The sequence below is a fragment of the Labeo rohita genome, unplaced genomic scaffold (genome assembly GCF_022985175.1).
Source record: "Labeo rohita strain BAU-BD-2019 unplaced genomic scaffold, IGBB_LRoh.1.0 scaffold_170, whole genome shotgun sequence".
NCBI classification, from domain to species: Eukaryota; Metazoa; Chordata; class Actinopteri; order Cypriniformes; family Cyprinidae; genus Labeo; species Labeo rohita.
Window position 1 is genome coordinate 125,199 of NW_026127890.1, and position 17,183 is coordinate 142,381.

At 37.9% G+C, this 17,183-nt stretch overlaps 1 protein-coding gene across 1 annotated transcript; it reads right to left on the reverse strand.

Annotated features, from left to right (window-relative positions):
• Positions 1–12,078: 12,078 nt before the first annotated feature.
• Positions 12,079–16,750, reverse strand: LOC127158774 (uncharacterized). Its single transcript, XM_051101784.1, has 6 exons — positions 15,961–16,750; positions 15,673–15,850; positions 13,816–14,033; positions 13,350–13,619; positions 13,156–13,262; positions 12,079–12,983 (listed from the first exon to the last, which is right to left on the reverse strand). The coding sequence occupies exons 1-6, from the start codon at positions 16,356–16,358 to the stop codon at positions 12,772–12,774; spliced, it is 1,383 nt and encodes a 460-aa protein (XP_050957741.1). The 5' UTR covers positions 16,359–16,750; the 3' UTR covers positions 12,079–12,771.
• Positions 16,751–17,183: the final 433 nt, after the last annotated feature.

A 17,183-nucleotide genomic window follows, 5' to 3' on the forward strand; every position in this document is an offset into this window, starting at 1 on the left:
AACTGCATTTGAGATTCAGTAGTACATATTGTTCTTTCTTTCTTACCTTCATCAGGACCTCAAAAGTTCAAAATGGACTGGATTTTTCCCCATATTAATTTTAGATTTTCTTTAGATTTTTCTGCACATTAATACAAATCTTGCAAGCTCACGAACCTCCTAACACGTGTTTGTGCTTTAGTTTGTTAAGAACACGATTATATATAGACTGAGCAAACTAAAGGAAGCCAAAATAATTTCTCTGTGACACTCAGTCTTTTTGTGAGACCATCATCAATTCTCCCACAGCAAGCAGACGTAGCCATTGCTGAAAAAGTTTGTTCTCATGTTTGTTTTTTTATTTATTTTCTATTCAGTGGCCTTGCATCATTTTTGGTTCTGTGTGCCGTTTTCTGCAATGTTTATCAGTGAGTCTTGAATATTGGCATAATTTCTGCAGAGTGCCTTGGTGGCCTGTGCATGTGCAGCCCACCTGATGTCAGAGAGTTTGTAGAGTCTCAATGTGGTGGTTTTCAGTAGGCTGCAAAAATACAGTCACCAACTTCCATCTAGCTGTGGATTTGGAGCTTTGGAAAAGTAAAAAAAAAAAAATTGCACAAAGTTAAAAAAATTAGCAGTCTCTGTGCAGCACTTTACACTATTAACTCCAAGATTGAGGGTGTGCGGCACATGGCACCCATTCTACTAGTGGTTTAATGTCTTTGATGTGAGCTTGCAGCCCATTGTACACTCCCGACATGTTTGCAGCATTATAATAGCTCTGTCCACGGCAACTTTTTAAGCTACATCATTCCTTACACATGGCAGGGTTGTTAACAATGCCAGAACAATGAACAAATCTTAACTGAAACAAATCTACTGAATGGAAGCGAGCAGGGAACATGTTCAGTGGGTGAGAAGCAGAAAATACATTTCAGTGTGGTAGGACAAACTCATCTGCCAACAGAGCAGCATCCAGAAGCAAAGTTACTGTCTGTTTATTTGGATGAACAACAGCCAGTTCGGGTGGACAACTTTTAGAAACCTCCAGCAAGAGCAACTCCTGCAACTAAAGGAAGTAGTCTTGCTGGAGAAACACCACTTTTCAAATATCACTCTTTTCTCTCATGCAAACTCTACATGCGTCTGTGTTGTGGTTTTCACAAATGCTTAATTACTGCCAATATGCCTCGGTAACCAATTCGTATGCTCTGAGAACAGCATCTTTAACTACATCATAATCAAGACTTCTGCTCATTTGGCAATGCCACACAAGTTTCTTGAGCTTTACCTGTCAAACTGCATTGCAGGAGCAATGCCCACTTGTCCTTTGGCCATCTACCTGCAACCCGCTCAAAAGCAGCAAAGTAAGTGTCGACCTCAAACTCACGAAAAGGAGGTACAATTTGATATACTTTTCTTGATAAACACTCGCATTAACAGGTGAAACAGGAGTAGCAGTGAAAACAGGAGGAGTCACAGAGCATGGGACAGGAACAGGTTTCCTGCTCAACTCCTCGACTTGCAAATCTAGACGGCGTAGTTTAATATCATGATCTGCTTCAACCTTCACAACTTGTGAGTGCTTTGTGACTGCTTTAACAAGTGTCACGGGATGGAGCAAAGCGACAGACACAGTGGGCGTGGCGTCAGGCCTCAGAGAGGCTTTTATTAAACTATCAACAAAAAGTGTCCAAAAAGGGGAAATAAAAGTGTCCAAAATAAACAGGGGGTCTGGTGTCCTCGGTGTGAAGGGGTTCCGTGAAGGAGGGGCAGTGTTCAGAAGGGAAGGGTCCAGGTAAGGGGCGGAGTCCGGTGGCCGCACACGCTGAAGTCCGTGATGCACTGGGGGGGCGGCTTCTTCTGAGCGGCATCATCCACCTTCCACGGACTTTCTACGACGGCACTTCTGGAACGGCCCAGCATCCTGGCCCGTCAGCCGTATCACGTCCATTCGGCGGCGTCCGTTCCCTCGACGCACCCTTCCTGGACCCACGAGGACACCAGCGTGCATGCACGGCTAAGAAACTGGTCTCCCGAGGAGAGGCGCGCTCGGCATTTTAACAGCGGCGGTGATGAGGCTTCATTCACATCAGGTGTGCCTCATCACACGCCGCCAGACCTGGATGTTTCCGCGCCTCCTCCTCCTCCCACACGCCCCTCCCGTCGGGAGCCTGGTGAAGGGCGGCGATTACCGACGGGGTGAAGCTGATAATTAGGGGGGAGGCAGCCGACTCGTCACACAAGCCATTGGGTAGAATTCCATCTAGTACAAATGGCTTTTGGAATTCTGCCTCAAAGGCTTCTTTCGCTATCAGCAAAGTGTTGTTCTTCCCATAGACTGGCGTTATCCAAATCTTCATCGTCATCAACCACATTTACAAACCTCATCAACATACCATGAAGATCTTTTTCACATTCGCTGCAATATCACACAGAATATAATCTGTTATTCTAAGAACTGACTTCAGACTTTTCTTTAACTTTACTTTTTGTTTATAAAAACATGTTAAATACAGTGTTTACAATGAAAATCAAATACTCCTACTACTATAAAATCCATGTTTTTAAAGTATGGACAAGACGTAAACTGTGTGCTATGTTAACATGACTTTGTGCTATAAAATGGCATACAAACAATTTGTTTTTCCAGTATTTTTTAATTTTACATTTTTGTTACTATATATGTGTGCATTAATTTATGTCTGCTAGGTGTTAGGCTTCAAGGGGTGAGTTTGTCAGTGTTCTGTAACATTAGGTTTAGGTTTGAGTGTGGTTTAGGGTCAGCATGGTTAAGTTTAGTGGTTGTTTTGTTTAAACTTGGTGAACACCAACTAGTAGATCTCTCAATATTTAAAGAGGAAAAAAGACAGGAGACAAACAGTTGGAAAAGTGCTAGAATTTTATTGTCCACGCCTCGTTCAGGCTCCTAGGATGCAGAGTGTCGAGATGTTTGATCCATAGTCTCTCTGCTTTAAGCCTTTACGAAGTGTCCAGAAAGGGTTAGACTGTAGGGCAGCATCACCTGGAGGGCAGGGACTCCATGTGTCAAGAAATGTCTGACAAAACATCTACACTTACCTTTTTTTTTTAAATATACATACAAAGAGTGTACAAAACACACACAGATTAACATAAAAGATCGCACAACATACATTTGATTTCACTTCTAATCTGTGTGACCTTGATGAATGCTCTCAAGACTTTCCTAGGGTATGTTCTTGAGTATCCTCTCTTTTTGAGTGATTTAAACAAGATTTTCACAACTGATCAAAATTCTGACTCTTGCAAGCAAATCCTGTGGAACCTGAGAAGCTGTGATTTCAGAATACCGCAGAAAGTGTGTTTTGGGTGGAAGCTAACCTTGTAGAGCAAGCAGTGGGTGTCTGTTGGTTTGAAAAAGACTTTTTAAACTTTTTTTCAACTGGTCCTGTTCTTCAGACTTGGGGCCCTTGTATGTCACCACATCCAAGAAGTTCACTTGGTGAGTGTCAATCTAGAATTTAATTTTAATAAACGCTATAAGGTCCTTCTTGCTATGGGTCCATATACCCTAGATGTCGTCAAGAAATCGGAAATAAGAAAAGGGTTTTAAAGGAAAAGAGGAAAGAGCAGAATGTTCCCAGGATGCCATAAATATTAACGCCCCTACCCACTCCTTCTTAGGGAACATTAGTTTTTGGTTCCCAGAATGTTTCCAAGAACGTTCCCTGTTGGTTAGCCATTAAAGTTTTTTTTTTTTTTTAACGTAAATAGAACGCTCCCTGTAGGTTAGGGGAACCTTCTGGGAATGTTGTGGGGAACGTTCTGGGAATGTTCCTAAAAGGTTCCCAGAATGTTCTCCTAACCTCTACTGATGCCTGTACATAAATAATCAGTCATCAAGCCACTTATTCTACATTGTTTATTAATCTTATAAACCATGAATTTAATATTATTAAAAGTACATATCATTTGCATTTAAATCTCAATAATGTCTGAAACAGGACATGAAATATTTTAAGCAACATCAAACAAAATTTACATCAATAAATAGGTATGAAACTCTGAAACTGAAAATGTGGAATGTGAACATGAAACTGTGAACAACTTTTCCTCTGTCTTCACTTCACCATCATCTGCAAATCAAACACAAGGAGAAAAGGACATGAGTCAGAAACTGTAGGCCTAAACAATTGACTGTAGTGCAGTTAAGGATTGTGTGCCAATGGCTGGTGAGTTGACAAAATTTAGCAGCCATGAATAATTTTTATTACCATTATATATAAAAGTGCTAAATCCACCTCTAAGTCTTAAGATGTGAATTTATATATGCATAGCGCATCACCGCACAAGTGGCGCACAGTGAGAATAATAAAAGATTAGGTTATTAGTTTACTCCTCAATGAAAATATTTATGCTATGAGTAAGTCAATGGGCCTATAACTAAAATGATTAACAGTCTATTTCCAAACCATGTAGTCTTCAATTAAAATTTATAGCAGCTTAAAAAAAGATTTTCCAAACTTACTGTTACAAAACTTTACTGTTATAGTGAGTTTGTGTTTCGTCTCTGAGAGAATTTTGCACATTTAACGCAGCATCAGAGGCCAAAAGCGCAGTCAGTTTATTTATTTATGATTGGAGTTTGGGGCTTCTTTACCGACGTATTTCTGGCAAAGTTTGCACATTGCTTTTGTGACACCCGCACATGCACACAGAGAAATTAAGCGTAACGCATACTGTTTTAATTGGTTCTCTGTCTTGTTTGTGTGTGTGTGTGTGTGTGTGCACCTGGTATTCATCACGTTATGGGGACCAAATGTCCCCACAAGGATAGTTTGACCTTGTGGGGACATTTGTGAGTTCCCCATGAGGAAACAGGCTTATAAATCATTCAGAATGAGTTTTTTTGAGAAAGTAAAAGTGTGCACAGTCTCCTGTGAGGGCTAGAAAATACGGTTTGTACAGTATAAAAACCATTACGCCTATGGAATGTCCCCATAAAACATGTAAACCCAACGTGTGTGTGTTTTGTTTGTGGGCGCTAGTCAACCGAGTGTTTTGTTTGTACTTTAGCATGGAAGCAGGAATAATAATACGGAAGGTAGTTTATGTAAAAATTTTAGCTATTTGAGGTATGGTATTATTTAAATACCTATAATGTACCTTGGGACCAGAACAAATTTTCAAAAGGCAGAAAAAAAAAACATTAGCTTTTAATATAATAAAAATTACTGATAACTTGCCTATAATTATGTCACAGATCTTGGTGTTTTTAAAGGCTAGTTTTCATTTTTTCCCTTCAAGGCTGTAGGCTGCCAAGACATCATTTGCTGTAACCTTGTGCAACATTTTGTGCATTGTTGCACCTGGGTTTGGTCCCCCAAGGGACTGAAGGTAGTTCTTCTGTTCAAAAGAAAGAAAGAAAGAGCAGCAACAGTCAGTTCATGGGTACAGGGCACCAGTCCTCTGCTGTCATGTCGATATTGTTTTGAGCAAAATAAAGTTATTTCAAAAAACACATTCACCTTGACACACACAGTCACAGACATGTTGGGTTTACATTTTTTTTTTAGGCTGTAGGGACATTCATTTGGCGTAATGGCAACATTTTTGCATATACTGTACAAACCGTAGTTTTCTAAAAGAAAGAAAGAAAGAAATCACCGTTATTTATAATAAAAGAACATGGTGTCCTACACAGCTGAAAACCTAGTTCGAATGGAAACAGCATGGTCAGACTTTGCACAGATTTATATTGAAGTTTTTTTTTCTGAAACCACATTAATATTATAGTTTTTAAATGAATAAAGGTAATGTAAGTATGTAAAGGTAATGTAAAGGTATGCATGTATATATGTGCGTACAGTGTGTTTATTTATTTATTCTAACCTCAATTCAAGTAAAAACAAACAAACAAAACAAAACAAAAAATACTTAGCCTGGTTTCACAGACAGGGTTTAGATTAAGCCAGGATTAAGCCATACTCCAATTAGGACATTTTAGCAGTTTTTATAACCATGCTATATTTAAAAACACACACACACACACAACAACAACAACATACTGGCATGCATCTTGAGACAAATCAATGACACATATTTTAAGATATGTCAGTGCAAGTTTCTTTCTGTTAATAATGCAAAATAATGCAAAGAAAGCTGATCTGCAAAGAATTACACCAAACAGGAAAATTTTTCAGCAGACACAGTTTGCTGGACAACAGGTGAGCCAGAAAATAGAACAAACTTATACATAAACCTCTAAAATCACCGAGAATAGTGTGGCGCTGATTACTTTCAAGTTTACTTTACTTTTTTTAAGTTATCAAACCTAAAAAATAAAAGAGATTTTGTAATATAAAGACAACAAATAGGGTGTGATTTCCTCTAACTTGTGGCATGGTCACACAAATGAAACTTTTTTTTTTTTTTGGCTTTGTTAATATGTTCTTTCTTGTTGGTTCTTTACAGTCCTGTCAACAACTGGATACATAAGTGTGTTTGCATACTTCTTACGCTTGTCTGTTTTTAACATCTTGTTTCGTGCCTTCAGTGGGGAAGTTTGAGCTCAAGCATTATGTATTGTAGTGTATTGCATTATGTTTGGATTATATTAATTGCTTAATTGCCATATAGTATTGCTGAATTTGAGTAATTTTGTGGTCGGTATTTGACTTGTTTGTAACTGTCATTGTTGGGAAGGAATACGGACTGAATTTCAGTTCCGGTTGAGCCGATCGCACGAGGTACCACCTAGGTCTCTTCAGAATACGGACTGAATTTAACTTCGCTTGGTTGATGATGATATGTGTTCAAGTTGTGCGTTAATGACAACATGTAAGTTCATTTATGATTGTCCTTTACCAAATGTGTCATATGATTAATAATAATAAGATATTGTGAGTTCGTTTGTGAAGTTAAGTGACGACACTAAACCCAGCATCTTGCCTAAGCCGTTTATTTCATTTATATTTACTACACTTGGATTCAGTGCAATAATGGTATTACTGATTGATGTTTCAGTGTGTATAGATGTGGATCTGAATGTCCTATATCTCTGTTCTGTTATTATTCTTAGTTATTATATTATTAATGCGTTTATTTATCGGATTGTATGATGACGCAGCAAATAATTCCATTAATGTGCACCATCTAATGGTAGAAAGTGGTACTACTGCAGAGAATTTCATGTTTATAATGGACAGATGATAGTATAAATGCCAGTTGCTGTATTGAGTGAAGTTGTTGACAATTTCTAATCGTTGTTTACTGTTAATTTTTTCAGACCACACCTGCCTAATCCTGTATAGTTACCTCACATATTATTGTGAAGATAATGCCAATCAATGCCCTGTGGTCTGGCTGTGCTGTGCATCGTGCTGATCATTTGCAGAACTTTAATTAAAGACTGTTGATTCAGATTCATGCCTCCTGTGTTCTGACCAACACACCAGAGCGAACACAGCTACCCTAAACCAGTTTAATACAGTCCTAAGCGAACTCAGAAACAGTCATATTCGCTTATGCTCAGCAATACGCCGTGAGATGCACTCTGTTTAATCCAGATATGCTGCGGTTGATCTTATAGTACATTTACTGCAGTTGTAATTTATGATGTACAGGTCTATATTTGTTTTAGACACTACACACGAGCCTCATGTATATGAGAGTAAAACTAAACTTTTAATAACTAAACTGATGTTAATTTGTATATTTGATTATAAAGTTTGAATGATTTTAATTGAGTAGGCATGTTTTTGATTAATAAAATCATTAAATAGGAGTCCATAAAATTGTACAGAAAAAAATTATGAAATCCAGAAAAATTAAAATGAAAAAAAAAAATACATGGAATTTGGGAAAAAATAAAACATATTTCAGAGGGCCATAATTGACCAACAACATTTCTGTTTGTATTGAAGGGTCAGAGGCATGCGGATCCATTTGCAGCTTTATTAAACAATCTCAAGGTCAGACAGGCAGGTGTCAGAAACAGCGCCGGGGATAACAGAGACAATCCAAAAGAGTAAACAGTAGACCAGAGGTCTCAAACTCAATTCCTGGAGGTCCACAGCTCTGCAGAGTTTAGCTCCAACTCACACCTGCTTGAAAGTTTCTAGTAATCCTGAAGACCTTGATTAGCTGAATCAGGTGTGTTTGATTAGGGTTGGAACTAAACTGTGCAGAGCTGTGGCCCCCCCAGAAATTGAGTTTGAGACCAGGGCAGTAGACAGATGAGAGTCGGGGCAGGAGGCTAGCAGAGCAAACGAGAGTAATCCAAAGCAAAGGGCAGGTGGCAAGGAATCAGTGGTCAATAAACAGTCCAAGATCAAACTGTCCTCGACTGATTTAAATTTTGAAATGTGAAATTGATCATAATCATACACTTGTGTAATGCAAGTAAGGAGAATGTCTTTGAGAAAACACAGCTTTTTCTTGTCAAAGGGAAGGAGCTGATGGGTCAAAATGACTAAATACACAATATTTCACTATATGGGTATAAACATATCACTTTCAGATGAAATTAAATTTAGGACTTGAATAAGGACCTGAAGAACCCTTTTTTGGTCAAAGGTTGGACTAAGGTGGGGAGTAAGAGGATTGCCAACCCTGTGCTTCTGAAGTCTGCTTTTTTTTGTGGCAATGGAGAGCCAGAGCTTGATCCCCTGGATGAAACAGAAGATGTCGAGCTTGCATTGGAGAGCATGCACACCTTCCTTGGAGCAACAGGAAGTTCTGGCTCTGTTGACTAAATATTTTAGTGCTTAATTAATGTAATGTAATAGAATTTTAAAGATTGAGGATCACAGGAATCATTCTCCAATGCTCAGGCTTCAAGCAGAAAATAAATAAACCAGCAATATAACACAACATTTTTCTCAAAGTATTCTACATATAGTATCTCTAGCCATTTTTTACAATATTTGAGATGTTTTTTACAAGACTTTTTACATCCGAAAGAAACCAGGCAGGAATCCTGGAATTCATCATAGTGATGGAGTTTTAATCTCTGGGATAACATATTGTTGACTCGTAAATGAATGCATTAGTATAACTCAATAAATGATTGACAACTGCAAAGTAAAAGGCATACCTGTCAAACAGTCCTCAAGTTTCTTATTTTTTCTTCTTTTTGCTTCCAGTGAACCTTCTTCAGCTTCTATACTACTTGTGAAGTCACAGCTGTCACACTCTTCAAAGTCATCTATACATTGACTCGCAGCCAAACCACTGACCTAAAATCAGTGGTTTGACCTAAAATTACCTAAAAGTCCAGAAGGATTGATAAAGCTACTGTCAGGCAGAGGAAGTGTTTATATACATTCCTGTGCAACACTTCTTTCAGAACTACAGGTCCAGTGTATAGGAGGAATTGCCGAACCTCTCTGCCTTTCCAATTATCTAAATTTATTAAGGATCTTGGTTGTCGAGCAAATTCACTAGGTAGCTTCCCAGATAAAGACACAAGAAGAGTTGAAATCCCAAACCCTTTTCTTTGTGACAGTCTACATTCAGGTGGTCCTTTTCTTAAAAAGAACAGTAGTCTTTTTTACAACTCCAAGACATACTAGATGCATACAGTCAAGAGGAAGACCTGTTACACATCTTATTCCTACATTAAGTAAAGAGGATACTCTAACCTGATGATCAGCTTAAAGTCCATTAGAGAAATCTCTGTCAGTTCTTAATGGGTAGTCCTTTAATTTTGTCTCTTAATTTAGGTGGGAAAAAACACAAAATGACGCATTGTTGCTTTAAAAAAAATGGGAGAAAAAAATGACACATTAAATGATCTGAGAAAAGAAATCAAGGTCTTGAAAGCAGAGAATCAGCAAGTAAATTCCCTGAATGACCTTATGACCAGTTTTAAAGAAAAAAAAAAAAAAAAATTGATGACTAATTGTAAGACTGGTCTGAACCTTTTATGCATCTGGCCCCAGGTCTCTTTAGATTCGAGGAGCATGCTGAGTCGAACCATACCAAATTTTCCCATGTCAGCCTTTTTGGGTGTCGGCCATTTTGAATTTAATTGTAAAATGCTATATATGTTACGAGCGCATTGGTGTATTGCTACGAAATTCGGTATGTGTCTTCGGCACCATGCCCTGACAGTACTCAAAGAGTTTGGGGGCAGTGCCACCTTCTGGCCAAAAGTTATAAAGAAATTTCAAAAACTGCTAATAACATTTGATTACATTGGGCTATTGTAATGAAACTGGACTTGATATATTCCTTGGATCATGCTGAGAATGTCGACACCAATTAAGTCAAAATTGGCTGAACTTCCTGTCTTCCATTTTAATTAATATTGAAAACCTACTTTTTCGAACTCCTCCTAGACCATTTGTCCATTTTTCAACAAATTTGACTTGGATCATCTTCAGGCCATGCTGGCAAAAAGTTATGGATTTCGTGTCGATATACAAAACGGTTTCTTTTAACAGCATCAACAAATTCGCTGGATAGATGCCAACCTGCATCTGAAGCTGTATCTCTGCAAAGCTTTGACATATTGATGCCAAACTTTGTATGTGCCATTGTCACCTCAAACTGACCACGCCACATCAATTTGGTAAGAGCGCCACCTATTGGTCAGTAATACACCATTCATTAAACATTAATAATAAAATGTACAAAAATGCTAATAACTTTTGTTTGCATTAACCTATTGTAATGAAACCAGTCTCAAAATATTCCCTGGGTCACTGTTTTCGTACAGCGCCACTACAAATTTGAAGCATGATGCCAAAATGACTCATATTTAACTTGTTTAGTTTTTTAGTGAACTATATAAATATTTAAATAATTCACTTATAGGCTGTTTGTGTCTGAGCTTATTTATTAATTTATTTTAATGACTTTTTGCACTTGCTCTATACTATATACTAAACCAGCATACCAGCATCAAAACCTACCTAACCAGCATATGCTGTTTTTTTCAACAGGGGAGAGGAGTCTCAAGAGTCTCCACCTATATATATGTAATGGAGGCCAGCGGGTAAGTGCTGTGCAAGTAAACCTCACTCCCCTGATCTCAAGAGACGCACTAGCGACTGATGCTAGTGGTTGCAGCCTTTAGCCTCCTTGTTAGTGCGTCCGCCTCCCATGCCGGAGACCCGCTTGGAGCGGTGTGCAAGTAGGACCCGGGTGGAAGGGGTTACATATAGCACATATAAAATGAGCTTCACCGGAAGTTTACGAGCTGGCTGCAATGATAGCTGTAAGAGTTATGGTATTGTGATCAACATTGTCTTGTTTGCAGCTTTTGGACAGACTCCTAGTCCGTAGGAAGCTCTTCAGAATGGCCTTGTAGCGGTGCAAAACATCATCAGGTGTTTGAACTGAAAAAAAGCATTAAACAGCTTTGAAATTATGAAAGCATTGGCAGACTTCAACAAAATATTTACTTTCTTTAATTTATTATGGTGGAAGGTGTTGTGTCTTTGCTTTAACTGGCTAAAGACGCTGAATTCAAACAGAAACGAGACAGCATTTTTATGAAATAAACTCTTCTCTTTACTCGCTCTCTATAGGTAAGGACGTCACACCCATTACACAATACATGACAGAAGGTCTCATTAATACATGTACAGTATATAGGTGTGATATAGTTAAAGGTAAAGTATGTCATTTCAATGAAAATTCAGTAACTCAAAGTTATCTTAGCATATTGAATTGGGAAAGAAGAAAACACCCCTTAGAATGTAGGCATCTTTATCTTCTCTGACTTTGTGCTTTCTCTTGTGTTTTCTTATTGGAACAAATGTCTTTCTCTGCCCCTCTCAGCTGTGAAATATTTTACAAATCAGAAGAGTTGATTTGAACCTAGTATGACAACTTTAAGAGGACAGTTTATTTCACAATATGAACATATATGAGGTCATCTGCATATCATTTGTAACATGCATTTGGGAATGCAGTGTGCACCAGAGAAGAAACATTCATACACATTGACTGTAGAGCAATTTTTATTTCCAACATCTAAAAGTTAATAAAAATAAACACTTAATATTACTGCTCTATATTGTCCCTTTTTATTTTTCACCTTTTCGTGGTCTGTTTGATCAACTCCATGTGTTAAGTGAATGATTATCTCATTTTAAGAATAAAATAGGAGCAAAAATAACATTTTATTGGCAAAATATTCAGAAAATGAAATCAGTTACAAGCACAACGCCATTCACCAGCATCATACAGATTAATAACAAAACATTTTACAATAATACGTGTGAAAAATGGAGATTCATTTCATTGATTATGAAGAGTTATGTGATTATAAAATCAGTACATGGTTTAATGCATAATGACTTCAGTGTTTTTATAACTTTTAATCACAAAAGCTGTGTAGCATGTTCCTGTTCTACACTAGAGCCATACTGAAGAGAACATGAAAGTTTTTAAAATATTATTCCTGTTACATATTTTTGAAATTTAATCACATTCTTATGTTCCATGTTTTGTGGAATAACCCTGTAATATTCTGATTTTCTACATGCCTAAACCCAAACTTGAGTAACTACAAAAAACACTAGATTTGTTTTAATAGAACACAATATTTCTAGACACTTTTACTGATTTTGAGTTTTAAAATCATCCATCCTAAAAATAAATGGTTAAAATTACCAAAATGATTTACCAATATTACAAGAAATCTTTACTTGCTAAAATCAATTTTTATTTATTTATTGGAGTGAATGTAATTTCAGTGGCAGAGAGCAATTTCCTACTTTCTATAGCCATCATCTGCATCATCATATTTATAATAAGGCGCTGAAGAAGCATTGTGTTCATTAACACTAGGCATTTTCACTGTAACCCCTTCAGAACCTGGCGGTACTCTGCAGTGTTCATGTCCTCGTGCTGGTCACGAGTCACCCACTCGTCCAGACGCTCACACTGCTTCTGATCCAGGATTCCCATGCGGCTGTACTCTGACACCAGGTTTCGGTATCCCGCTTTGTAGTAGCCTCGGATTCCTTCATCCGTCAAAACGTGGCACTGAGAGGGAATGCTTTCACCTGGAATTACACACAATGTTGTTAAGTGCAGCAACATGCCAGCTCTTCTATGCTTAGACTATCAGTTGTGTCATGCACTTTATATTTCATACATACATACATACATACTTATTTTTATAATTACATACTTTATATATCTGCTGGAGAGTAGATCATGCTCCAAGTTTCTTACCTAGAGCCTCTCTCAGCTTTTGTGAGGTAAGCGGGTGATGTAGAATCATGCAGCGTTTCAGCAGAAGCTCCACGTCTCCACTAATTATGGTGTCTGCTAGAAGTTTCCTAAGGAAAAGAAATGTTAAAAGCACATGTAATCTTTTTCTTTGTTTTTATAAAAATAAACACTGTTACAACAGGTGTGAATGTTACCTGGCCATCTGTGAGTGGCTGCTTGGGCCCGTAGTTAAAGCTCGTCTGTGGTCTTGTCCCAGAACCTCCATGGCAATCAGGTTCCATCCACTAACGTCAGTCTTTATGCTGCTGATTAGTTCGTAAAGTGCCGGGTTTTTATTTTTAAACTCGCTCAGTGAGTTTGGGTTTTCTATGACCGTCTGAGCTAGTCTGATGGAGTCCTTTGGTGGAATATGGCTCGTGTGAAGTGGTGTGGTGTTCTTACTGGACCTCCGAACACTCACAACACTGACCAGAGAGAACGAGAATCAGCGACAATTTGAAAGAATGAAATTAGCATGACATCTGCTTATTTAAACTAATTAGCTCATTTAGAACTCAGGTAAGTTTTTGAGCATCCTCTTGACGATACACATACATATACACAATGCTACTGTGTTGTGAATAAATAACAGACAATACCTACAGCAATCAGATTCTTTACCTTTTATATTCACCAACAAAACCAAGATGGTACATTTTGATGAGGATTTGTTCGCCACTTCTGATGAATTTAACACTCTGTAAGTATTTCTGCATTGCAACGTCTGCCTTCTTTTGACTTCCTCCAGTGATGCTGTATTTTCCAGGGTTTTTGTGACAGAAGTCGTATCCTCTCTGGAGAATAAGCTGGGGTGTGTACATTTCAAGGTTTGTCTGGATCTAGTGAGAAATTACAAGTCTGAGATTAAACATAATCCTGATCATTTCTTGTCACATGCAGATGACTGAGTAACACTGTTCACTGATTGGTCAGGAAACAGATACTCATCCATCCATTTTCTGTACCACTTACTCTACACAGGGTTGGGGGAACTTTGTGTATTCTAGCTGAAGACAGTTAGGGTATGTCGATGATAAACTCTGAGCGTATTTTTTCCCTCAACTTAAAAATCATTTTCAAAATCATCCTACATCACTGCAGAAATACATGTTTTTTCAGTCTTTGCAAAGTGAACATGCAAAGAAAATCAAACACCCTTAATAAAAAAGGTAAAACAGTGCATATACCCAAAGGGAATATAACCCTGCATGACAAGTAACTACATGATACACTGCAAAATCAATGTGTTCAATGAACACTATTAAATTTCTATATGCTTCCATTCTACAGAGTGAATCAACTGCAGTGAATGAGCTGTTTAAAGAAAATAAGAGAAGTCCACTTCCAGAACATCAATTTACAGATGATGTACTCACCCCCTTGCTTTCCAAGATGCTCATGTTTTTCTTTCTTCAGTTGTAAAGAAATAATTTTTTTTGAGGAAAACATTTTTCTTTATATAATGGACTGATATGTTGCCCTGAGTTTGAACTTCCAAAATGCAGTTTAAATGCAGCTTCAAACGATCCCAAAAGGTTGTAAATGATCCCAGCCGATCGAAACGATCAGTTATTTCCATTTAAAAAATACAATTTAAATACTTTTTTCAAACGCTCGTCTTGGAACTCTGTGTATTCTGGCTCAAGAAGTTAGGGCACCATAAAAACTCTGACTGTATTTTCTCCCTCAACTTCAAAAGTCATTTCAAAATCATCCTACATCACTGCAGAAGTACCGACTCAGTCTTTGCAAAGTAAACATGCAAAGAAGATCAAACACCCTTAATAAAAATGGTAAAACAGCGATATAGGGGGATATAGACAAGACGAGCGTTTGACATTAAAAAATACAAATTATATACTTTTTAATGAAAATAACAGATCATTTTGGTAGATAAGACCCTTCTTACTCGGCTGGGATCATTTACAACTGCATTTGGGATCATTTGAAGACATTTAAATTGCATTTTGGAAGTTCAAACTCGGGGCACCATATCAGTCCATTATATGGAGAAAAAAAACTTTTTTAAGACTGAAGAAAAAAACATGAACATTTGATTTAAGGGTGAGTACATTATTTGCAAACTGTTGTTCTGGAAGTGGGCTTCTCCTTTAACTTTGGGGTGGTCAAAATAACCAGTTTAAAAAATAACCCAGTATTGATTATTTTTCTATAACAGCACCCCCTGAGTGTTTCATTCCTTACAAAGGAATTCTGTTATATATTTTATCAGGAGGTGACATGAGCTGGGCTGGCTAATAAACCACATTTTCAGCTCATATATTTTCCGAAAAGGTAACCTGGTGATAAACTTCCATAGTAGTGACGAAATCTTTGTGAATTTCCCTCAGAAATGAACAAAATTATCTGTCAGTTGATCGGTCTGTCTTTCTATTTGAGAAACAGCCATGATCTGGAATAAAATCTGGCACTCAGAAGGGGCACACATTGTCACATAAAGAAACTAAGTTTACTCACCTCATTTTTCACTTTGTTTTGTAGCATCAAAGCTTCCTTCTTTAGGTCCTTTGTCTCGCTGCCAGTTGCCTGTGCTACAGCATGATAAAGAGTGTTCTGATCATTTGAGTTAACGCTGACTATTCTGCCATCATCCTGTACAATGTCAAAACGGCCGCTGTACAGCTGTGTATCAACTCTGTTTTTAAAATTAAAAGGAACTACAATCAGTACACAAAGTTCATAAGCATTAACACTGAAATTTATTTTTTTATGTAAAATATATAACGCTCCAATGATTAGTCTTACTGTGATGGATGTGTGGCTTTTGCAGCTTTGGTTAATCTCAATTTTATATCTCCTGCTGATTTGTTGGTTCCTGGGTAACGTTCCACAGTGAGCTGTTTTCCATTTTCATCAATGACATTGAGTTCAATTCCTCTTCCACTGAGCAGGTTGCTCTTTGTGAGCACGTAGACATCGAGGGCTGTTGTAGGCTGATTGTCTTTGCACATATCTTCTGTATACTGCATCAGATTTGATTTGTCTTCATCTGACAGCTGTTCCACTTCCTTGTGGCTTGCAGATCTCTTGTTGTGTTTTCCCCTCTGGTCATCAAAGAAACGCTGGGTTTTATGTCTGTGCATGATGTTGTCCACCGCCTTTCCTGCAGCACTGCTCAATTGACTCTTAAATTTGCTTGTCATTGAAGAATTGATTTGTTCTAAACAGGAGCTGATGAATTGCTCAGACACATTCTGGGCGATAGTCTGTAGAATTTCTTTTTAAGGCGCTGTACATCGTGTAAATGGTGTCGTCCATCTTGGTCATACTTGGTCATTTCCTTCTGAAGCTCACTGATGCTCTCCAGTAATTCAGGAACAAATTTCTGATCTATTATCTCCTTTGTTGGTATGGCACCCAGTATTTGAACAAGAGATGCTGAGTACTCAGCTACTTTCAGAGCCAGCTTTGCCATTTCATAAACTCCTGACCAGTTTTGCTTTATTCATAAGCTCTTCTGCTGCTTCACACACCTCAGAGAGTTTGCTGATAACGTCTTGTGCTGTGGTACAATCCAGTATGAGGTGAGGAATTATCTCTTGCAGAGCATACCAACTGTTTTTTAACTTGCTTCTCATAATTCTGGTCAATCTTGAAATTCTCTTTTTTCAGTGCAGCTTTCGGAATCCCTGAGCTGATAAACTCCACAAGAGTCTGGTCCAGTTTACTGCTCTGCTTCACTGATGAAGTAACAACATTCTCAAAGCTGCTTTGTAAAATCTTCTTAAAGACTTCCTGAAGGGCTGTATCTATCGCATAGTTCATGGCAGTGAGCACAGACTTTTCCCGATTTCCTGAACAGCATATTTAGTTGCAGATTTGAAGTTCTGTTTGAGCACTGTAGAAGAGGTCATGTTTTTCATTGCAGACTTAAAAGATTCCTTACTGACAGACGATATACCAGACTGAACACCTCCTTTGAATGAAGTAAACATTGCCTTTCCTGATTTGATGAAATCAGATGCAAC